A 23,958-nucleotide genomic window follows, 5' to 3' on the forward strand; every position below is an offset into this window, starting at 1 on the left:
ATAATATGTCTTACCATTATGTCTAACACTTACTAATTATTCAAATAATAATGTTAACAAAAAGGTTGAGCACCAAATGGTTTGATAAGTACCAACAAGCTCATGGTCTAAAGTCTAGATCGAGTAGCACTATTATCCAAAACATAGTGCAACAAATCAATTCTTTCTCCGACGTTTGTTATAGGGAACTCTACAACCTAGTCTACTAATTATCAATTTTATTGTTGTGACTCCACAACTAAAATTTACCCGATCCCTTCATTCAAGAGTATAATTATTCGAATAGGATTATGTCTCTTTTATGGTGGAACACTAATTCATTTTATTACATGGATTTGTTCATAAAAATTCTCTTAAAATATCGAACAAATATCAGTTAGGTATTTTGATTTAAATATTTAGTTTTTAAGAGAATATATTCTTACCTCATTATGACTTCTCGAAGATTTATGTCAAATCCAAACTGATGTGAGTTGGTAGCCATATATTTTTATTTTTAAGGATTTTAGTCCCTCTATTTTTTTGAGATTTCAAAACTCAAATTCAATTGTTAACACTGCTAATTTTTTTTTGTTAAATTCAAGTTAATTACAACATCATTTTTGTAATTACGTGGTTACTAAATAAGTTTTTTTTTAATTTTAAAATGCCACCCTAACACATTTAACAAAAAAATTGAAAATGTTAACCATAAGAAAGTAAAGAGACTAATTTTTTGGAAATGAAAGTACGTGTTCCAAACTCCAAAATTTGTAAAAGTACAAGAACTTATGACATATTTTAACCTTTTAACTTCTGGGTCGAGCTACCCATCCAATCCCCGCTCGAGATTTGGGAGGATTTAGACAAAATTATCAAGCTCAAAAAATGGACTTGGACAAAAAGTTAGTCCGATTTAAAATACGAGTTGGGCTCGGGCATAAAAATTCAAGGCCCGAGTCATTTACTAATTTTCTAATATATTATATTATGTTATTTTTAAAATTATATAATTTATTTCAAAAAATAAATCTATAGTAATAAATATGATACTATAATGTAAACATTAAAAAATGTTAAGATGTCTATATAAAATGTTAAGAAATTTGGGAAAAAATTCAATTCAATTAGGCTCAAAACAATTTGTGGGTCAATTAATTTAACATCTCTATTCAAATCGACAATGGCGAAACCTAATAGAGGCTCAGGGGGCCATGGCACCCCCAAGGATTAAAATTTTTGCAATTTAGCCCTTTGTAGATATACTATGGCCCTCCCAAACATATAAGTAGCACCCCAAGGTTTAAGATTTTTGTAATTTTCCAAAAATATTGCTTCTTTTGGATCGATTATCACGTTGGAATAGTGCTTCTTTTGAGTCAATTCTTTATATGTTTAAATCGATTGTCAAGTTGGAACACTACTTCTTTTGAATCAATTGTGTATATGATTAAATTGATTGTTATGTTGGAATACTGCTTCTTTTTAATTGATTGTGTATATGATTAAATCGATTATTATGTTGGAATATTACTTCTTTTGAATCGATTGCTTATATGTTTAAATCGATTGTTACATAACACATCTAATTAATTTGTTCTTTGCTTCTTTGATTGTTGCGTAGCATTTCCTTTTATTCTCTACTTCTTTGATTGTTGGTTGTTTTAAATCGCTTCTTTTCCTAAAATGATAAGGGGCCAAATGAATATCAACAAAGAATTTATGTTGGAGTTTGAATCGATTCTTCGCTTATTTCAATTGATTGTTTGTTGTTTTGAATTAATTCATTGTTGTTTGAATTCATTCAAACTCCTACATAAATTCACTGCTGATATTCATTTGGTCCCTTATCAATATTGACTTACACAGGTGTATGTAAGTTCTTTTTCCCTCAAACCTCCTGCTGTACTTGTGATGCAAGCAAAGGTATATTTACGGTTGTTCTTACTCTAAAAGAGAAATGATTCCTCATACTTTATACATTGTATTTACATATTTGCCCTCAACCGAATATTGAGGGAATCTCCCTTTACTTTTGACACGGTCAATAGAAAGTTTAAGGGAAAAGAACTAATTTACACCGGTGTATATAAGTATTGATAACTCATTGATACCAAATGTTTAGATTAAATCGAGAAATCATTATATAGTATTTTCCTATACTATGTGTTATGTTTATTAATAAAACATTTTTTAATTTAAATGATATACTAAAAACTGCTCATCCACACAATCATTGATATGTTGATTTAGGATCCAAACTTGAATCATATATTCTTACGTAGTGAAACTAAAAAGGGCCTCATCGCCATTCTCCATCTATTCCTATATATTCATCTGTTCGAAAGGAACTGAACTTAACAAAACACCATGAAAGCATAATCGATATTTTTTTCACTTTTAAGAAATATAAGTTGTTAATAATATCAAACCCAATAATACAATATATCAACAATCAAATCAAATCAACAACCATACCACAAGCAAAAAGATAAAATCAATTCATTAGGAAGGGTCTTCCACCTCATTATCTGCACGATTTTCATACGAATCCAGTTGTAAAGTAATGGTGTTTAACACTTTGAATCGATTCATTATTGTTTGAATCGATTCAAACTCCAACATAAATTGGTTCTAAATTTACTTATCTATCATCACTATTTTTGCATGTTTTCGGTAAAAGGTAAATTTTTCTTTTGATAAGTTGGGATGGTACACTTATGGTTTGACCTATTTAGCTATTTTAGTTCTTTACACATAAACTTTTTAATAACTTAGACTTAGTGGGTAAGAAATTTTTAGGAATTATGAGTTTGCTTGACTGCCTACCTTATATCGTCTTTCAAATAAAAAAACAAAAAAATAATAATACTCCTCTGATATGAATGTTAAGAGTGAAAAATTGGGGTTTTACATCGGGCTGAGTAACCGGAACATGGTGCTTGGGTTGTCATCATATGTCGCGTAAAAAGGTTCGTGTGGCTGTCTAATTTCTTTGCACTCACTCCGCTAACGAGGTATCACGAGTAGGGTGAAATAACCCGCTTAGAGACGTCTGAATTGAGTAACCGGAACATGGTGCTTGGGTTGTCATCATGTCTCGTGTCAAAAAATTCAAAAATGTCCTAAGTACAAAATAATAAAATAAAGGGTAAGTCTATCAAGCTCTAATAAATTCCAATATATATTTACATACTTCTTAGGCTAGGTTATTTGAGATGTTAATGTGCTAGGATTAAATTGTTGAATTGTACAAACCATGAGGGCCAAGTCCTATTTTGGAGGAATTTTTTTCCCTTTTGCAGATACATGCATAATGCTCGAGGAGTAGCATAAGCTAAGTAGAGGGGATTTGATTAAATGCTAAAGTTACATATTTTATGTAATTAAATTGGTTAATTTATGAGAGTGCACCACTAATTTTTCCATGTTTTTATTGAATTTTGTGCAGGGGTGCAATTTAGGGCTAAATAGAAGAAAAAGAAAACAATTGGGCTAGATTGAAGAAAGAAGCAAAGAATGAGGGGCCAAAGCAGAATTTTTCCAAGAATAATTAGCTGAAATTTTTATTGACTTAGGTGGAGATTATTTTGAGATTTTTATTATATCATGGAATATTTTTCCTTGATTTTCTATACTAGTTTGCTCTTAATTTAGCAAAGCGACTAGTATGAATAGTGGTCTATTTTGTTCATTTTAATCATCAATTGAAATATCAAGCTTTCATCTTTCAATACTTTCTCTCCTTCCTATTCACGAATTTATTTGCTGCCTTTAGTTTCTTTTCCTTCAATTTATTAATTCCTAGTAACCACCAACTTAAGCCATTTGCAATTCCTTTTTCAAATTCCCTTTTCATTTCCAGTAGTCAACCACCCCACTTTAATAAATTACTAAATTTCCAGCCCCCATACTTAATCACGCCACCCATCCTTTTCACCCAATTTTACCTTATATAATTTATCCAATACCAACATGCCCCAAACCTTAGTTAACTAAATTCATTTTCAGCTTTAGGTTGGAATTAGCCTCGTCAAAACTCATGAGTTACGAACCCGAGCTATTTAACTCCTAAATTTCAGTACTTATTATTTCTCCGGATTAAGAGTATGATTTTGTCAACTCACAAAGTCAGATCAACATTAAGTCAAAAAAGACGTCGTTTGATTTTGTGTGGTTAGACGTATAGTTGGAATTTCGAAATGATCGATTGTCTAATCGGTTTTCCGTGAACATATTGGCGTGCCAAGTAGAGATTGTTGTTTGGTTCCGTCAAAGGAAGTGGTAACTGGATTTAAATATCCCATGGGTTGAGGGTATTGGTTCGAGCTAGGCTCTTCTAGAACGCAAAGCTGCCGGAGTTCTAAATCACTAACGTTTCGTTGGTTATTCGATCGATAAGGGTTAGTTATTGGACGTTCCATAACTAATTTACAAAAGGAAGAGTTAGTGTCTGAGGCGTCCCTGGTAGCTATAACTAGCTTATTGGAAAAAGGAGTTCATCTAATTTCGAGGATCGGTTCAAAAACGAGGAAAAATTCGTGCCTAAAGCTGAGCTTATTTTAATTATTTTTTCTTCAGATTTATTTAATTTAATTTATTTTATTTTCAGCTTTTACTTTTTACGCATTTTGTTTATTTATTTCAGGTTCCAGGTTTTCGATTTTATCCTCCCCCTAACTTCTTGGGCACGACAACTGCCCCGACATAAATCTGGTCAAGAGAGCAACAATTTGCAGTAAACCCAGTCTCTGAGGGATTGACCCTACTCCCTGTACTGCTTAAATTTGCAAAATTAGGTGTAGGTTTATATTGGTGGATTTGACACCCATCAGGGCAAACGATGTACTCAATTCTGTAAGACGATCCTTAATTTGACAGGTATTTGTAAGTGCAATTGAAGCTACATGTCGAAATAGAAGTTGACATCTGATATTGAGCTCGATTGGATAGATTCATTGTTTGAGATTGTGGTTGGCAGGAAATGTTGAATTTTTATTTGTTTATTAATGTTGTTAGTGAAATTTTGGTAAGATTTTATTATGAGCCTATGAACTTACTAAGCTTTATGTAAGCTTACTTGTGTGTGTTTATTGTTTCTTGTAGATTGATATATATATATATGTTCGAAGGATCGGATCTACATCAACGATCACACTATCCCGATTTACTCCGGTAGATTTTGTTAAACAACTTTTTGATTTATATGGCATGTATTGGGAGTTGGTCAGTTTGTGTGTATTTTTATGATATGGCTAAGAAGTAGCAAGTAAATATTCGATAATGATTAACTATTGAATTGACTATATAAGAATGTGTTTTGGTATTGTGTATGCTTAAATGATAGTTAAAGCAAAGAAATTATAAAAGAGTAAAAATTATAAAGAAATTATAAAAGAAATTGAGTCTATTTTCAATAGAAACAAACGAGAATGTTATCCGAATTCTGTACAATGAGATAATTAATTTTTAGTGAATAGGGGTCAGAGCTGTCGAATAGTGAAACAGAGGAGAGTTTAAAGAATAAACTGTACTAATTGGCTAAACCAAAAATTCTGAAAATTTTATGGTAAGAAGATATATGAGTCTAGTTTCAGGGAAAATTTACGGATCTAAATTTTGAGTTTCGTAACTTGAGTTATAATTAATTAGTGACTGTTGCGCAGGTGGATAGTTTTATTGTGAATTTGTTTTAGTATTTGAAAAGTTATTAATGTTCCCGGTTTGGACTTGAACTGTTTCTATTGCATGATTTAGGGTCTCGAGATTCTTTTTTAGGGACATATTGAATGAACGTGAGTGAATTAATTTTTAAAAGCAAATTTTTATGCTCTGAACTAGTAAGTTAAGTTAGGTAATGCCTCGTGCTCGACTCCGGTAACGGTCTTGGGTAAGAGGTGTTACACTATGTATGTATTATATTTGATAATTCTTTAATACCTTAAGGGTCAAGATCGTATCACCAGCTTAGATACCCTAAGGTACAAGCATATTCTGGTGTGGTTGGTGAGGTCGATGCATTTATGCTCGATTAGCACTTCAGTACGTCTACTTCTTTTTCCTCCTCTTCTCCATCATGAAATCAATTTAATTTTTCAGAAAAGTTTTGGATCAATTTTTGGATTCCAATCGATATCATCAATATACATATCAACTACATAACTTGGCAACTTATCCTTGTAAGGAAAATCATGATAATTTTCCCAGAACCTCTGTTTAGGTTCCTAAAAAGCTTTTAAATTAGTCGAATCATCTCATTCGAATACTTTATAAGCTTTATACAAAGTATTCTTCGCATCAATAAATATTTTCCATGACATTGCACCCACTTTCATGCAAAATTTTTAAAACGAATAAATCAATTAAGATTTTAATTATTAAACCGATTAGACCATAAGCTATTTACAAACCCAAACCCAAAGTACAACATTAAATCCAAATTCCCATTAAAACTCGTTATTCTTACAAAATTATAGCCTATTAAAACTTTAAAATCCAATACCTTTTCTAAGTCATGCTATTCCATAAGTGCAGAGGTAACCCATGAACTTCAAGCCAAGTTGCCCTCCGCTCAGGAAGGAAATCAACTAACCTACATCATCTGATTAAAAACACAATAACTCCACAACATCTGATTGAAAGCACAAGTTAATTGGATTACCAATAATCAATATCAATAACTTACATAAAAGAATAGAGATTAAATATAAGATGAAATCAACCAAGCCAAGCTGGCAATGTCTAAGCCAAAATATTCATTTACCTCATTTCAATCCTACAATAGTCAAGATTTGACTAAACTTTGCAACCTATACAAGTCTTTTTTGGGATTTTGACAAAATATAAATAAAAGCCCCAAGAAGATACTTAAAACATTCACTCATCCATGGCAACTGACTGAAAGAATTGGGGTTGTCATCTAGGTCATAATCAAATACAAGGTCAATACCGAATTCTAGCACAGATAAATCTGAAAGAACCCGAAGAGTAATACGATCACCTGCTTCTAGTTCACCACCCCTAAAGTCCCAACAAGTAAACCAGTATAAGGTATTCTTGGTTCCAAGAATTCCTGTGAAATGTTTGGAGTAGGTCCACTTTGTACCTTTGGTCTCGTTCACAATTTCAAGGAATGGTAAAAATTCATTTGTATTATCATTCTTGGCAGAAAAAATGATAATCGAATTTAAGAAGCAACTAATCTTTCGACTAAAGTTTGGGGGCACTGATAATGAAACCTCAGTCTTGCCAGCTTGATTGCCAAAGTAGTGGCCATAGTAATCAAATGGCATTGGATCAAATGCTGTAATTATGCCATAATCGTATAGTACCTGTAGCATTGGATTAAGGAATTAGTTATTAAAAATATATAGTATATAAATAAATTTTGAAACTTGGAACTCGTAAGGAACCTTTGGGGAAGAAACCACTTTTGATTCTTCTATATAACTGCAAAGTTGCACTTTAACATTTCCATAAGATTCCAAACTGAGTAAGTTTTTAGTTAGGTCCATCTTGATATTTCTTGGGGCAACCTCATCTCCTAAAATGTGTACAATAATGTGTTATTTATCAATTTTAATGATCATCAACATAATATGCCTATTATAATACCAAAGTATTAGTTTTGACATGAAAAAAAATATCAAACAACTAATTTTATGCATTATGACTAAAATATGTTATAAGACTTGTTAGAAATAACCAATTATACACTTTTTTGAAAAAAAATCAATTATATCTGTATCTTTTATTTTTATATAAAATATCAACATTAAAAATACCACTTTTAACTTCATCCATTATTTTAGTTTCCACTTAGGTGATAGATTAATCATCTATCAAACAATTAATTATTTTGATTAGACCTCAATTGCAACATAATTTTATAATTATTATTTTATTATTAAGCTAAATTTTTCTCAGAATCTATTAAATGATCAGATTTCTTAAGTAATATTTTTATTGTATTGGAAAGTCTTTTAGAGAAACATATATCAATTTTTGAATTTTTTTATTGACATCTAAAAGGAAACATATGTTCAAACAATCTAAAGGGGGCATTAAAATAAATATAATAGGATGTATTAACTAAAATACAATCTTACCATTGAAAACACAATTAGATATTCATATAATTCATTGTTTCAATAAGGATTTATCTTTTTAGCCATGTGTTTTACTCATTAATGTTAATAGTGCATTGGGTAATATGCCATAAACATAATTATTTGAAATCTACTCATACCTGGAGATAAATATGAAAAACCATATTCATATCTAATGTTGTGTTCGGATTCATAAGTAACGCCAAATTTTCTTATGCGGAGATGAATAGGCACTATCATGCAACTCACAAGGTCACCACCTTCAAACTGACAATCCGTTACTGGCCAATGGATCAACCACAACATTGTGTTATCGTTAGTCTTAGGAATTCCAATGAAACTGGAGCAATATCTCCCCGTGGTCCTTTTGGTCTCATTGAAAATGTAGACACTTGGTGGAAGGTCCAATATTTGATCACTATCTAAAGAAAAAACAATGCATAAGCTGAACCAACGAATCTTTTCATCTGGATGAGATGGTGTTGGCAAAAGAAAAGAGATTCGATGCTCGTTAGTGCGATGCTTATACCCAATCGGAACTTCACTTCCTAAAATAAATGTGCTTGTTATACCACATTCCTGCAAGACCTGATAGAAAAGAAAACTGTTAGATGATTACGAATGTGTTGATTAAGTAATATAAGACAAAAAGAAAAAGATTTAAAATTTAAGTTGGAGAACTATTGGACCTGTGGGGTAGCAAGCATTATGTTGTCCGTTAGGCAATTATAAAGTTGCACTCGATTTTTGTTGACGGAATTCACGTTGAATAATCTTCTAATCTCTTCCGCATCAAAGTTTTCAATTGGCTCCAACTTGAATATATCTTGAACCTCGGTCAATTTTTCACATCCAAAAATAACACATCGTTTGGAAGAAAAGAAGCATGGAAGAATTGACCTAAAGCTTTTTACTGCAGATACTGTCGAGAACCCAGAAACATTGGGCAAGAATGGAAGCTTTGGAATCATTTGGAGTTCAGTGCAAGAAGTCAGTACAAGTTCATCAAGTTTTGTAAGTTCTTTTAAGCTTTCGGCTAAGTAATGAATTGGGTTTCTACTTAAATTTAAGGATTTCAAGGAAGCCAAGTTACAAAGATCATTGGGAATGACATCATCAGATAGTTTGCAACTTTCAAGGCTTAACTTTACCAAAGAGCCCGGTAGAGATGCCCAAGAGAAACCCAATCCTTTGCTTCTTTTCAGTAAGAGCCACTGCAACCCCAATCTTGATTGATATATGGCAGTTTCATCTAAATTAAGCACCTTCAATGATTCCATATTATGCAACTCCCTAGGAACATCATCAAGTCTTGAACAACCAGATAAGATAAGCTCTTCAAGTGATATTAATGAACCAATTGTCCTTGGAAGTTTCCTAAGACTTGTGCAATCTTTAAGGTTCAAGAAAGTAAGCATCTTTAGCTCACCAATGGATTGATCAACTTCCACCAAATTTATGCAATCTTTGAGCATCAACTTCTCAAGGCTAGGGAGTCCTGAAAAGCTTGGGGTTTTAAGAAGGCTATGTGAATGGTTGAGATTAAGGATCTTTAAATTTGGGAGGCACTGCAAAAAAGAAAGAAAGAAAGAAAGAAAACCCTTCATTTATATTTTATTGTTTCACACACACAAAAAGAAGGAAAATTAGTATATATCATACCTCTGTATCCTTCCAAACTTGTTTAAGTTTACTGTTGCGCATGTCGAGAACAACTAGTTCATTGATATCAAAATCCACCGGAAAAGATTGCATCCAAAACCCATGCCAACGTAACCATCTTAATCTTTTGGGAAAGTCTTTGAAGTCTCCTTTAAGTCTTACATAATCCAGTTGAAGCAGTTTAAGTCTCTTCATCTTTGCAAATGCTTGAGTTTCCATATCAACATCATTTGCCATGAGAAACTGACTTTTGGAATGCTTTGGAAAATGTAGAGTTGTATTTGTCCTTTTAGCCTTGTCTTCTAGCAATCCTTTTAGGTTAATTGTGAGGCACTTAACTGTTCTGGAACCCTGCATCAGAAAAACTTTTTTAAAAAATAAAAAGAAATTTGATAATAAAAAAAAGTAGTTTACATGCACACAAGAAAAAAGTTGAGTAAAATGATGTTTCTTACAATTTTTTCTCTTATTACATCAAACGCGTTCTTATGCCACAATCTGCTTCGTTTCCCAATATCAGAAGATTCTTGACGAATAATTTCTCGTCCCATATCTCTAATCATTTGGTGCATCATTAGCTTGTTTCTTTCATTAATGATTAAGAGAGACTTGCCTACTAGATTTTCAATTCCAATTATTGTATAGTAATCACAACCATCTAGAATTGTAGTCGTGTAATCTCTATCCTTTCCAATGAATAAACAAACTATGTCAAGGAATAAATTTTTGTCATGATCGTCTTCCAAAGAATCATAGCTTATTCTTAGAATCTTTTGAATTTTGCTGTCAGGGATTTCTTCCAATTTCTCCAATGCACTTTTCCAAGAACTCACACTTTTGCTAGATAATGAAGAGCCCAAAACTTGAAGAGCTAACGGAAGCCCACCACAGTGTTTCACTAAACTTCTTTCATATGCCACTGAACTTTCAGGCACAGAGTTATGACCAAAAGCATACCAATTAAAAAGTTGTAGCGATTCACTTGAAGCTAATTCTTTTACTTCAAATAGTTTGCTTAAGCCTCCACAACTAGTTGATGCTTCCGAATCAAACATTTGGCTTATAAAATATGCATTCAATAGGCATCGGTTTCTACTAGTTATAATGATTTTACTTCCCGGATGAAAAGGAATTTGAGTTCCCATTAATTTTCTTATTTTTTCCAATTCATCAACATCATCAAGAACGAGAAGAACTCTTCTACAACATACAACTTCTTTGATCTTGTTAATTCCATTATCTATATTGTATATTTTATGTGATTTTCCTTTAAGAATATCTGAAATAAGTTGCCTTTGCAAACGGACTAAACCATTGCAATCTTGACTTGTTTCTCTAACATCAGCAAGGAAACTATAACCTTCAAACCTCAGGATGTTTTGATTGTAAACAACTTTGGCAATGGTTGTCTTCCCAATGCCTCCAATGCCACAAATAGTTACACTGCCAACTTTATTTGCCCCATCTTGTTCTAACCATTGATTAATTTGTGTCACGAGAGAATCTATTCCAACTAAATAAGGAGGGACATACAAAGAAATAAGATGAAGTTTATTTTGAACTTCTTTAACAATATCTTGGATGAATTGTGATTCATGCCTGCAAATTTAAAAAATACAACTCAATAGTAAAATCTTGGAAATTAAGTAAAAGTTACTAATGTATTTTCTCTTTTCTTGCATATATTTTGATTGTTTTTATGAGATTATATGTTCAAGTAAAAATAAGAAACTAATGCAACATTTCAACATATATGATAGAATTATTACATTCAAAATCAAATCAAATCAAATAAAGCAACATAAAAATTAATGAAATTCATTCAAGAAACAACCTATACTCAAAATTTCAACTTTCTCTTTGTGAAAGTTTAATAAATTAATGTTATTTACATGAATTTATATATTTATTTTTATTTATTGTAATATTTTGAATATGTGTAGACCTATTACACGAATAACTTGGATATAATTGTTGCAAATATACTACCGCAAAATAGAATTGTTAAGGAGACCAAACTGAATGTAAATAAAATAAGAATCATTGTGTCGTGGAAGAACCACTGCAATATTAGAGGCAAATTCGCCCTGATCAGTGTAATCGTATAGTGGATGTTACCCCCAACACAATACTCCAATATTCGTAAACCCAATAAAGAAGATGGAACACGATTGACAATACTCCAAACAGTCCTGCTTAAAACCTAATCTCTTAGACAGAATTTCTCTCTCGTGTAATTTTGTAGAACACTAGAATTTAGAGAACATAGAGAAGTTGTTTTTCTCTTGTTGTGTTAGGTGGGAGAATGACCTCCTATTTATACTATTTTTTTATGAGCAAAATGGTAAAATAACAGATTTAGTTTCCAAAAATACCAAAGGATTTTTCTAACTGAAAATATTCTAAAAATATTTTCTGCAACAGTCAGAGGATTTTCTGCAATTCAAAATATTCTTTTGCATTACCAACAATGACATCTTAGAAAACCACAAATAGTGTCATTAAATTAAAGAGGCTATTTCTTTTTATTTTTAACTCGTCAAATCCAAGTTGTTCATGTGATAGGAGCAAACGTATTTAAAATTTGATCTATGTGTTTTAAAAACATTCCACATCAGATTCGAGCATGCTTAAGCTGATGACTTGTTTGATAGAAAGACCTTATTGATACAAAACTAATATTTTAATGACTCAATTAAAACATGTTAATGTTTGAGAAATAATTTAAAATCTGAATTATAATTAACCCTTTAAAATGGATTAAAGTAACCATTTTAATTTCCAAACGCTACCTAACAATATTTTCTATTAATTTTCTTTCTACTCTATCTATCAAGTCTTAATGAAAAAGATTGAAGTAACCATATGGAACTTGATTATGTGTATAACGTACCTGTCGTGTAGAACCATGCCTCCTATATCCGCAACTTCTTTTAAAGCATTCCTCCATCTTTGTACCATGTTGGTTTCGGACTTGAAGTTTTGTTCATGTTGGGTAAATGCTTCTGCATAACTTCCCGTCTGGTTCTTGACTTGACTGGGATCCACATCATAGAAAACTGGCAACACACTATGTTTAGAGGATTTCTTGTGCTCCAATATCATTACAAGTTCGTTAAGACACCATGTGGATGCAGCATAATTCTTTGAGAAAACAACGATAGAAATTTTGGAGTGGTGTAGTATTGCTTTTTCAATTTCATCTTTTATGTTATTCCCTCTCTCGATTTCCTCATCATCTCTAAATATTTGAATTCCTAAGTGCACCAAAGCTGTGTAAAGATGATCCGTGAAACTTTTGCGCGTATCTTCACCTCTAAAACTCAAGAATACATGATAACTACATCGCGAGATTTCTGACACTGTCATTGAAGAAGATGATGAAGTTGTCCTGTATTTTTATGTAATAACAAGGTTCCAGCATATATATATATATATACATATACGGATGGAAAAGCAGATATTAGTAGCTGTCAAGTGGCAGTTCATGGTGGGTCAATCCTTCCACCGAAGAAATTCATGTCGACCATGTTCCAATCGCTTTTCATTTCGGAGTCATGCTTACGGTCCATTTGGTGCTCAACATTTTTATTAAAAATATTATTTGAATAGAGTTTTTCAACAGAGGTAAAAGTTGTACACTATAAAAAATATATATTATCAGACCTTAAACAATGATTTGTCGGCCTTAAATTAGCAATTAAAGAGGATGGGATAAGGGTAAGGTTGAGTAATTGATCCAAAATTTCATGCTGAGGGCAACTAGCACAAAATTGTTTAAATATTTTCCAATACTCATTAAGGATCTTCATATCCTTTTTGTGGTATGCCATAGATTTCTTTCCTAATTGAAGCACCAAGTGAAGAAAAAGAAAATTCAACGAATATTCTTACTATATCTATTTTAAAATTTTAATATAATTAATGAAAAATAATTCACATATATGAATCATTAAATTTGACGTGCTTAGAGAATCTCATGTGATAACTTGATGATTAAGGTTGTTCATCACCCTAAATGTGGCCTAGATTTGAATCGCGCTACTTGCATTTGTTATTCGAGCTTTACTTATTATTGTAATTCAAAAAAAATTTAACGTGCTTAAATAAATATTAAATTTTGTCACATTTAATATAGAGGACATGAGAGGAGGAGAATAATTCCCAAGTACTTGGTGTGGAAAATAGTGGTACTAGAAAACGCGTTTCAATTACTTTTCATTTTGGAGTTTCCAAGACTTGAGACCATTAGCAATTAAAGAGGGGCTTCAACAAAATTCTGGCCCCAACTGTTTCACCTAACATAATAAATTCGTGGGCTAACCAATTTCAGTGCAATAAAAGCAGTGAAGAGGATGGGATAAGGTTAAGGTTTAAATTGTTGGTAATGCAAAGTGGAATCCCTCGTTACAGCCTTCAAATTTTTTGGTTCACAATATTTTAGGAAGAACTCGATTCAAATAATATTTTTCGTAATTATTTTTCTCAATAATATTATCTTTAAAATTTAGATCTATATTTTTCTTAAAAGTATAATATGTTTTACCATTATATTTAACACTTACTAATTATTCAAATAATAATATTAACAAAAAGGTTGAGCACCAAATGGTTGATAAGTACTAACAAGCTCATGGTCTAAAGTCTAGATCGAGTAGCACTATTATCCAAAACATAGTGAAACAAATTAATTCTTTCTCCGACGTTTGTTATAGAGAACTCTACAACCTAGTGCTACTAATTATCAATTTTATTGTTGTGACTCCATAACTAAAATTTAGCTGACCCCTTCATTCAAGAGTGTAATTATTCGAATAGGATCATATCTCTTTATGCTGGAACACTAATTCATTTTATTACATGGATTTGTTCATAAAAATTCTCTTAAAATATCAAACAAATATCAGTTGGGTGTTCTGATTTAAATATTTAGTTTTTAAGAGTATATTCTTACCTCATTATGCCTTCTCGAAGATTTATGTCAAATCCAAACTGATGTGAGTTGGTAGCCATATATTTTTATTTTTAAGGATTTTAGTCCCTCTATTTTTTGAGATTTTAAAACTCAAATTCAATTGTTAACACTATTAATTTTTTTGTTAAATTCAAGTTAATTACAACATCATTTTTGTAATTACGTGGTTACCAAATAAGTTTTTTTTTATTTCAAAATGTCACCCTAACACATTTAACAAAAAAATTTAAAATGTTAACCATCGGAAAGTAAAGAGACTAAATTTCTGGAAATAAAAGTACGTGTTCTAAACTCCAAAATTTTTAAAAGTACAAGAACTTATGGCATATTTTAACCTTTTAACTTCTGGGTCGAGCTACTCATCCAATCCCCGCTTGAGATTTGGGAGGATTTAGACAAAATTATCAAGCTCGAAAAATGGACTTGGACAAAAAGTTAGTCCGGTTTAAAATACGAGTTGGGCTCGGGCATAAAAATTCAAGGCCCGAGCCATTTACTAATTTTCTAATATATTATATTATGTTATTTTTATAAATTATATATTTTATTTTAAAAAATAAATCTATAGTAATACAAATGATACTATAATGTAAACATTAAAAAATGTTAAGATGTCTATATAAAATGTTAAGAAATTTGGGAAAAATTTCAATTCAATCAGGCTCAAAACAATTTGTGGGTCAATTAATTTAACATCTCTATCAAATCGATAATGGCGAAACCTAATAGAGGCCCAGGGGGCCATGGCACCCCCAAGGATTAAAATTTTTACAATTTAGCCTTTTGTAGATATACTATGGCCCTCCCAAACATATAAGTAGCCCCCCAAGGTTTAAGATTTTTGTAATTTTCCAAAAATATTGCTTCTTTTGGATCGATTATCATGTTGGAATAGTGCTTCTTTTGAGTCGATTCTTTATATGTTTAAATCGATTGTCAAGTTGGAATACTACTTCTTTTGAATCGATTATGTATATGATTAAATTGATTGTTATGTTGGAATACTGCTTCTTTTTAATCGATTGTGTATATGATTAAATCGATTGTTATGTTGGAATACTACTTCTTTTGAATCGATTGTTACATAACACATCTAATTAATTTGTTCTTTGCTTCTTTGATTGTTGGTTGTTTTAAATCGCTTCTTTTCCTAAAATGATAAGGGACCAAATGAATATCAGCGCAAAAAAATTATGTTGGAGTTTGAATCGATTCTTTGCTTATTTCAATTGATTGTTTGTTGTTTTGAATTAATTCATTATTGTTTGAATTTATTCAAACTCCTACATAAATTCACTGTTGATATTCATTTGGTCCCTTATTAATATTGACTTACACAGGTGTATGGAAGTTCTTTTTCCCTCAAACCTCCTGTTGTACGTGTGAAGCAAGCAAAGGTATATTTACGGTTGTTCTTACTCTAGAAGAGAAATGATTCTTCATACTTTATACAGTGTATTTACATATTTGCCCTCAACCGAATATTGAGGGAATCTCCCTTTACTTTTGACACGTTCAATAGAAAGTTTAAGGAAAAGAACTAATTTACACCGGTGTACTATAGAAGTATTGATAACTCATTGATACCAAATGTTTAGATTAAATCGAGAAATCATTATATAGTATTTTCCTATACTGTGTGTTATGTTTATTAATAAAACATGTTTTTAATTTAAATGATATACTAAAAACTGCTCATCCACACAATCATTGATATGTTGATTTAGGATCCAAACTTGAATCATATATTCTTACTTAGTGAAACTAAAAAGGGCCTCGTCGCCATTCTCCATCTATTCCTATATATTCATCTGTTCGGAAGAAACTGAACATAACAAAACACCATGAAAGCATAATCGATATTTTTTCACTTTTAAGAAATATAAGTTGTTAATAATATCAAACCCAATAGTACAATATATCAACAATCAAATCAAATCAACAACCATACCACAAGCAAAAAGATAAAATCAATTCATTAGGAAGGGTCTTCCACCTCATTATCTGCATGATTTTCATACGAATCCAGTTGTAAAGTAATGGTGTTGAACACTTTGAATCGATTCATTATTGTTTGAATCGATTCAAACTCCAACATAAATTTACTGTTGATATTCATTTGGTCCTTCATCAATACTTGCACAAAAATAACTTGTGAATACTGCTTTTTTCGAATAGATTGTTTATATGTTTAAATTGATTGTCATATTGGAATATTGCTTCTTTTAAATCGATTGTTATGGTGGAATACTACTTCTTCTTCTTTTGAATCAATTATTTATATGTTTAAATCGATTGTTGTGTTGGAATATTAATTGTTGCTTTTGAATCAATTGTTTATATGTTCAAATTGGTTGTTATGTTGGAATATTACTTCTTTTGAATCGATTGTTTATATGTTTAGATCAATTGTTAAGTAGCACATCTAATTTTAGCTTGGCCCCCAAAATTAACATCCTGACTCCGCTAATACAGATCAATATATTGGTCAATTCTTGATTCAATTGATCGACTAATCTTATTTAATCCGGTTTAAATAACTATGTCAAATATATACATATTTCTAAAATAATATGTTAGTATAAAAATATTTAATCAATTTGAGTTATGAAATTGTGGTCTAACAATAGTTTTGGGTATCTTATAAACTCAAAAATTTCAAATTATGCTGGTGTCCATTTGTGCTTTATTTTTGGTACAAGTTCTTTTTGGAGTTATACCATATATTATATAATTTAAAATATTCTTAAAAAATAGATTGAAGTAAATTAAGCCTAAAATTTAAATGTTTAAGTCAAAGCTTAATTGATAGTTTAAATGAGATTATTCTTTTTTTTAAACTCATTTTTTTAATTTTATCAAACCGCCTCTAAAAAATAAATAAAAGATGAAATATTTAAACTACAAATATTTCTGTCAGCTTACTAATGTTCAGGTAGAATAATCTGAGTTCAACAATTGCTTACAAAGAAAGTAACAAACATTTCTGGCCAATATATATATATATATGTAACCCAGAGAATTAATAAAAAGAAGTGATATTTTTGGTTGTATCACTTTATAGTTTGCAAAAGATGAAATAAACTGCCCGTCAAAGAAATTAAAGGGATGACAAGTTGCACTTATATGACAGTAGGAATAGCTGAGAAGGGTTAAAATTTTCATTGGTTAAAAGAGAATGTGATATGGACTGTGATATGGACGCTTTTATTGAAATAGGAGTTTTAGTTTTATTTATTTATTATATCAGGTTTTATTAAGAGTTTTAATTTTACTTATTTTTTCTATTATATTAGGTTTTTATTTCTAAGTTAAGAATTCTACTAGGATTCTTTCCTTCGTTATTAACAGACTATAAAATGTTGCCAATATGAAATAAAGAGATAAGCAATTATTCTATCAAAAAGAAACGATATTATGAGAAGGGGTTCAGTTAAGGATGAATCTGTCTTTTGAATAACCATAGGTCGATGTAAGAATTCTTTCTCGTCTAGACCTGTGACTAGATTCTACGCCAAGGCGCATAACTTAGTATCAGAGCCAGCTGTCATGGGTGATGAAAAGACTTTGACAACCAAGGTGGAGGCTTTGATGGAACAAATTGTTACAAGGCAACAAGCATTAGAGGAGTAGGCGGCGATATTAGCACTTTCGATCCAAAAGATAACGAAAGGGGATTCAGAAAAAAATAATGAAGAACAGGACAGCAGCAAAGGTGGGAAAAGGAATTCAGACTCGCAACGCGGTGGGTGCATGGTGCCACGATACTCTAAGATGGAATTTCCCACTTATGATAGTGTTGGAGATCTTTTAGGGTGGCTGAAAAGATGCAAAATTATTTTTGACAATCAACAAACTAACGAAGAAGACAAAGTAGGCTTAGCTTCATTCCATCTCTTAGGAGAGGCACAATTGTGGTTTGATCAAATGGAAGAAAAGGCAAATATTGATTGGGGACACTTCAAAGAGTGTTGTCATGTAAGGTTTGGGTCACCTATGGGTAATAACCCCTTGGGGTCAACTTGAGACAAACTGGGACTGTAGAGGAATATCAACGCCAATTTCAATCACCATTGGCTAGGACTGCTGATCTTAAACCTCGAGAACAAGTAAACCTCTTTACTGTCGGGTTGGTAGAGGAACTTAGAATTGATATTGAGATGCAACAACCGAAAAAACTTGGACTTGCAATGAATATAGCTCGAACATTGGAACGTAAACAAAATGTCTTTTTCTAAACTGTCATCTCGAGCTATCCTGAACTGGCTAACTTCCCAAAACATTGGCAGCAATTCAATCATTCCAACAACTAAGAGCATTGCAAAGAGAAAGGGACAAACAACAAAACCAACAGGGAACAACGGCAAAATAGGTTCTTCTGCAGCATTTATTAAGAGATTGACACAGACAGAAATGGTGGAAAGAATGGCTAAGGGGTTGTGTTATAATTGTGACGAGGCCTATTCCATGGGATACAAATGTAAATGGTTATTTTGGATAGAAATACTAGATGTTGAAGGCAAGCAAGATGATGATGAGGTAGATGATGAGCTTGAGGACAAGCTCAACTCCAAGGAGGGGAGTAATGATATGGACGTTTTTATTACAATAGGAGTTTAGTTTTATTTATTTATTTATTATATTAAGTTTTACTAAGAGTTTCAGCTTTACTTATTTTCTCTATTATATTAGGTTTTTATTTTCTTCATACACTCTAAGTTAAGAATTCTATTAGGACTCTTTCCTTTGTTATTAACGGCCTATAAAAGGTTGTCAATTGAAATAAAGAGATAAGCAATTATTCTATCAAAAAAGAAACCTTATTCTGAGAGGGGGTTCAATCAAGGACGAATCTGCCTTTTGAGTAACCATAGGTCGAGGCAAGAATTCTTTTTCATCTAGACCTATGACTAGATCCTATGCTAAGGCGCATAACAGACTGTTTCTAAATAAACTTACCACATCAACTCTAAAAATTTAATAATGCAAGAGCAAATTACCAAGAAAGAAAAGTCATGCCGCTACTACTAAGTTACAGAGTCATGTTTTCTACAATAATTTTCATGATAAAACTAAAATCTAAAGCTCCATTGATTAAAATACTAATGACAAATTGGGTGCTTCTACTCAAAATGTTTACCTGTAGATTGATGTGAATCTTAGCACCTCTGGTACAATCAGGGGTTAGAGGAAAATGGAATATTAAGTGTTCATCTTCCATTTGCACAAGATCCTGAATACTAACAGGATTTTTAAGCTTTTGGTTCTTAATATCTTGTAGCATTACTAAAAAAGAAGCCAAAACTTTGTTTACTATTTTTGCCACTATGCTAAAGACCTTAGCCTCTGAGATTAATTCCTCTGTTTGGTCCACAATAGCCTCTCCCTGCAATGCTTTTACTGAAATATAAAGAAAGCAGATAACAAATTTTAATTTAAATGATTAAATCAAATCAAGATTAATATATTTATATATGTAAAAAGAGTTATTAAAACATGCCTAGGATGTCTATCTCTGGCATTCCTTAAGCAGTCTCCAGAACATCAACAACAAATGGCATTAATCAACATAAAAATCGTACCTACGAGTGAGATTAAGTGAGGAAGGTCCTTGCAAATCTCATCAGCACACTCTATGTTCCGGACTGGATTTGTTGACTGGTTCAAAAATGAATCAAGCTCTTGAAATGCATTTTCGATGCTAAGACTGGAACTGGCATTATAGACAATCCTGGGCTGCATCAAATTTCTCAATCGTTGCAGTAAGAGTTGAGGGTCATGAAGCCGATTCATCCCTTCCACTACTATCTCTTTCTTGTCTTCCCATTTCCTCTACATTCAAAAAAGTTACTAAAAGCAATTAGAAACATAAATGAACTTGCACCCTCAGTTTTTTAGCTCAATATTCTTGAGTAAAAACAAAACCACAATAATCTGATACTTGTAGTAAAAAGTTGGACACACTTCTGGTATTTGGAAAAAAAAAAGAGTCAGAAATTACAGGATTGACATGTTACGTTGTAGTGGGAGTCGGATTGACATGGATTTGTTTGCTCTTTTTTCTTTTTTTTTTTCAAAATACAAATTATAAAAAGAGAGGAAAAGTCTCACAGCAGCTCGATATCTGTCATCATCATCCAATAGCATACGCATCAATTCTCCCACCAGCTCGTTACAGTCCTGCATATATATGGAGAGTAACTATTATTAAACAAACCCTAAACGATAAAGAAAATAACTTAATTGCAAGAAAGGAACGAAAATGAATAGGTACCTTGATTCTTTTACGACTGCGCTTATCTTTACCTGATTCCAATTCAATGAAATTCCCCATATATTCCTTGAACGAAGTACAATCTGAGAATCAAGCAAAATGATATAAAAATATCTTAGAATATTCTATAAGTTCAAATTTTGCTTTAAAAGCAAAATATATTTCTAAAAAAAGCAAAGTCAAACTCGATTCTATCCAGTAGACCAGAGAAAAATATAAACGAAACCGGATTATATTCCAGCAAAGAGAGAAGAGAAATGGAGCTTAATATTGCTTACGATAGCAGAGGAGAGACTTGTTATGCGGTCGCGGAAATCTTTTATCATTTTTTTCTCAAAACTTTTATTTCTGATGCATTCGCACGATCGTGCGAATTTGGCTTTTCTGAATTGATTCAATCCCAAATTTTGAAAAAGTAGTCTATTTTACATTTGTGTGTTCACAATAATCTACCGTATGTTTAATTGGCAGTAAAATGTTTTCCGTAAAATGATTTCTGAAAAATGTTTTATTTTTTTGTAAAATAATTTACTGGAAAATATTTTTTGGTGTTTGATTGAATCTGTGTAAAATATTTTCTGCTGTTTGACAGATTTCCTAAAAATATTTTCCGAAAAAGTTGTTTTTACATATATTAATAAATTTATATACATATTAATAAATTTTTATATTTTAAATTATTTTTACACATATTGCAATGATTTATTTATAAATTATTTTTTTATTAATAAAAGTTTTATCTAATTAAATTCGAAAGGTTCATCTATTTGTAGATTATACCGATTTGATTTTACTTCTTCATTATTAAAACATTTATTTGTATTTAAATTTTATATTAATTTGATTCTACTTTTATCCAATCTGATTCTTGTGATACATATATTTAACATGGGATTTAAATTAAAATAAAAAATACTGTAATTATTAGAAAATTTCATTTTTTAAAAAAAACTAGTATATTGTATTAACTCGTACTAAATGATATGTCAAACTTAAATTGCTACATTAATATATATTGGGTAACTAATGCAAATGTAATATGCAATTAAAAGCTAGAATTTAAATGTTACCAACACAAAAAATAAAGACGAGATAATAAAAATTATTGAAAAAGAAAAGCAAAACAGTAATCCATAGCACAACAAGAAACTAGTTATATTGTTGTTCTCTTTTTTCTATCCAAACCCAAAACAAAACATCAAAACCGCATTTAGTACTGCCAAAGTTTTTTATGGTTCCATCTAAGATTTGCAATAAATGAATTTGAAACTACTTAGGACCATTGTCTTTGAGAGCACAGATCTGCTCTTCCCCCATTGCAGACATAACAGACACAACCAGGTCTTTCCCCTCAGCAAAACCATCCTTGATCTGCAATCACACCAAAACACATGAATGTAAAATTATATAACTACCATCTTCATGATATGTAAATTGGAACCGCAACATTTTCATGTTTGGATATATGGACATCACATCAGGCACCAGTCGCAAGAGATATTAGTAAAATGCAACTCATATTTTCATGTTTAGAATGTGTTTGTCATGTATATATAGACATTTGCGTCAGGTACAAGTCGTGTGAGTTAAGATAATGTCTAACAACCCGGTAAAATTATAGCAGCACATATATAAAAGAACAATACAGTTCAGCTAGTACAACATGAGAAAAATGACTATATTTCCCTAAAAGAATATAGGGTTCATATTACAAACCTTGTTCTTGAAAACCAAGTCCTGCAAACAAGTGAAGCCAGAGAAAAGACCTTATGTAACACCATTAGACCATAGTCCATGCACAAGAAAACCAAACAGTCTAAAAAGAAAGGAAAAATTAATAAAGGAACTCAAAACGGACCTTGACTTCTCTGAAAAAGGATCTCAGCTCGTCCAATGACTTCTCAAAACTTCCATACATTCTAATGGATAACCTTAGCCACTTCGAAATATGTGCTCTATTCTTTTCATCTTGATCACAAAAAACCATTTCCATTTAAATATGCATTAAAACGAAAGGGGATAATTACTATCATTTTCTTAATGTTATTAAGAACATTACATCAAATGCAGCAAAATATCATAAGCCATATTTTAGTTAAATAAATATATGGCGTCAGACTGTTATACTGCTGAACTTTGGTACGAAAACATTAATAGAAGACTCTAAGGAAGTCCAGCTACTAGCTAATAGTAACATCTGCACATTTCTAAGGGCATTGCTTCACATATTTATACAAGTTTGATGCTTTGGTACAATCAAGTAGAGCTGACAAAATTCTTTAGAAAAAGAAATAGGGAATTCTCAGAAGTTAAAGATTTGTTTTACTTGCCCTGTACAACTCATCCTAGCCAAAAAATGCACAAAGCAAAAGTAAAAAACAGTTCTAGACTTAACCCAAACCCAACTAGTTATCATATGATATACATTTAGTGAAGATGCCTATGAATCTCACTAGAGGCAATGCAATAAACCATCAATGAATACTCTGTTTCATATAAAAGATTACCCTAGTCCACTTCTTATCCTATCCATCTACGTTTTGGGGAAGAGCTTTGCTCTCTTCTATATCTGCTCACCTAGCAGACAAATAGTGAACCATCACAAGTCCATGGCATCACTGGTAATTTGAGCAAGGGATTAGACATTGGCCACAAAGATGTTCCCTTGTATATTCATTTGATAGTAAGTTGTGTGATTTATCAAAAAAAAAGTAAGTTGTGTGATGTTAGCATTTTATATTCAGAAGCTTGTGTAATAGCTAAAACCAAATCCAAAATGATTACCTAGTAGGATGATGGCTCCATAATCATATCTATGGCATATACAGCACCCTGCATAGTAAAAAAGGTAGTTATTGAATAACACCATTGAACTGAAGAAAGTTCTTTTTTCTTTTTTTTTTCAAGGGGAGATTTATGAAGAATATATGCTTAAATGACATAATCAACCATCTGTATAT

At 31.4% G+C, this 23,958-nt stretch overlaps 2 protein-coding genes and 1 long non-coding RNA gene across 5 annotated transcripts; all 3 read right to left on the bottom strand.

The window, feature by feature from the left end:
• Nucleotides 1–6,686: 6,686 nt before the first annotated feature.
• Nucleotides 6,687–13,158, bottom strand: LOC107932362 (disease resistance protein RPV1). Of its 2 annotated transcripts, XM_016864333.2 has the most exons (7): nt 12,643–13,158; nt 10,205–11,348; nt 9,750–10,100; nt 8,777–9,655; nt 8,228–8,675; nt 7,392–7,522; nt 6,687–7,310 (listed from the first exon to the last, which is right to left on the bottom strand). In XM_016864333.2, the coding sequence occupies exons 1-7, from the start codon at nt 13,116–13,118 to the stop codon at nt 6,789–6,791; spliced, it is 3,951 nt and encodes a 1,316-aa protein (XP_016719822.2). In that variant the 5' UTR covers nt 13,119–13,158; the 3' UTR covers nt 6,687–6,788. The 2 variants fall into 2 exon arrangements, with proteins under 2 accessions (XP_016719822.2, XP_040946501.1); XM_041090567.1 differs by lacking the exon at nt 7,392–7,522.
• A 6,562-nt stretch (nt 13,159–19,720) lies between these two features.
• On the bottom strand, nt 19,721–21,376 carry LOC107932319 (uncharacterized). Of its 2 annotated transcripts, XM_041090572.1 has the most exons (5): nt 21,277–21,376; nt 20,999–21,081; nt 20,836–20,904; nt 20,307–20,556; nt 19,721–20,124 (listed from the first exon to the last, which is right to left on the bottom strand). In XM_041090572.1, exons 2-5 carry the CDS (start codon nt 21,056–21,058, stop codon nt 19,757–19,759), a joined length of 747 nt encoding a protein of 248 aa, XP_040946506.1. In that variant the 5' UTR covers nt 21,059–21,081; nt 21,277–21,376; the 3' UTR covers nt 19,721–19,756. The 2 variants fall into 2 exon arrangements, with proteins under 2 accessions (XP_040946506.1, XP_016719781.2); XM_016864292.2 differs by lacking the exon at nt 21,277–21,376 and having other exon boundaries at nt 20,999–21,265.
• Nucleotides 21,377–22,080: 704 nt separating this feature from the next.
• On the bottom strand, nt 22,081–23,958 carry LOC107932347 (uncharacterized). The gene is made up of 3 exons (XR_005911548.1): nt 23,783–23,958; nt 22,715–22,735; nt 22,081–22,369 (listed from the first exon to the last, which is right to left on the bottom strand). It is a non-coding gene; the product is annotated as an uncharacterized lncRNA (long non-coding RNA).

This window comes from Gossypium hirsutum, chromosome D03 (assembly GCF_007990345.1).
Source record: "Gossypium hirsutum isolate 1008001.06 chromosome D03, Gossypium_hirsutum_v2.1, whole genome shotgun sequence".
Classification (NCBI taxonomy): Eukaryota; Viridiplantae; Streptophyta; class Magnoliopsida; order Malvales; family Malvaceae; genus Gossypium; species Gossypium hirsutum.

Bases quoted from the DNA above. Each gene is read 5' to 3' on its own strand.
- LOC107932362 (XM_016864333.2), bottom strand. From the start codon at position 13,118: ATGACAGTGTCAGAAATCTCGCGATGTAGTTATCATGTATTCTTGAGT. The intron at 7,523-8,227 runs GTATGAGTAGAT...TACACATTTTAG, and splicing joins TTTTTCATATTTATCTCCAG to GAGATGAGGTTGCCCCAAGA. The intron at 7,311-7,391 runs GTTCCTTACGAG...CCAATGCTACAG, and splicing joins AAGTGGTTTCTTCCCCAAAG to GTACTATACGATTATGGCAT.
- LOC107932319 (XM_041090572.1), bottom strand. From the start codon at position 21,058: ATGGGGAATTTCATTGAATTGGAATCAGGTAAAGATAAGCGCAGTCGT. The intron at 20,905-20,998 runs GTACCTATTCAT...ATATATATGCAG, and splicing joins GCAGTCGTAAAAGAATCAAG to GACTGTAACGAGCTGGTGGG. The intron at 20,125-20,306 runs GTACGATTTTTA...TTTATATTTCAG, and splicing joins TCACTTAATCTCACTCGTAG to TAAAAGCATTGCAGGGAGAG.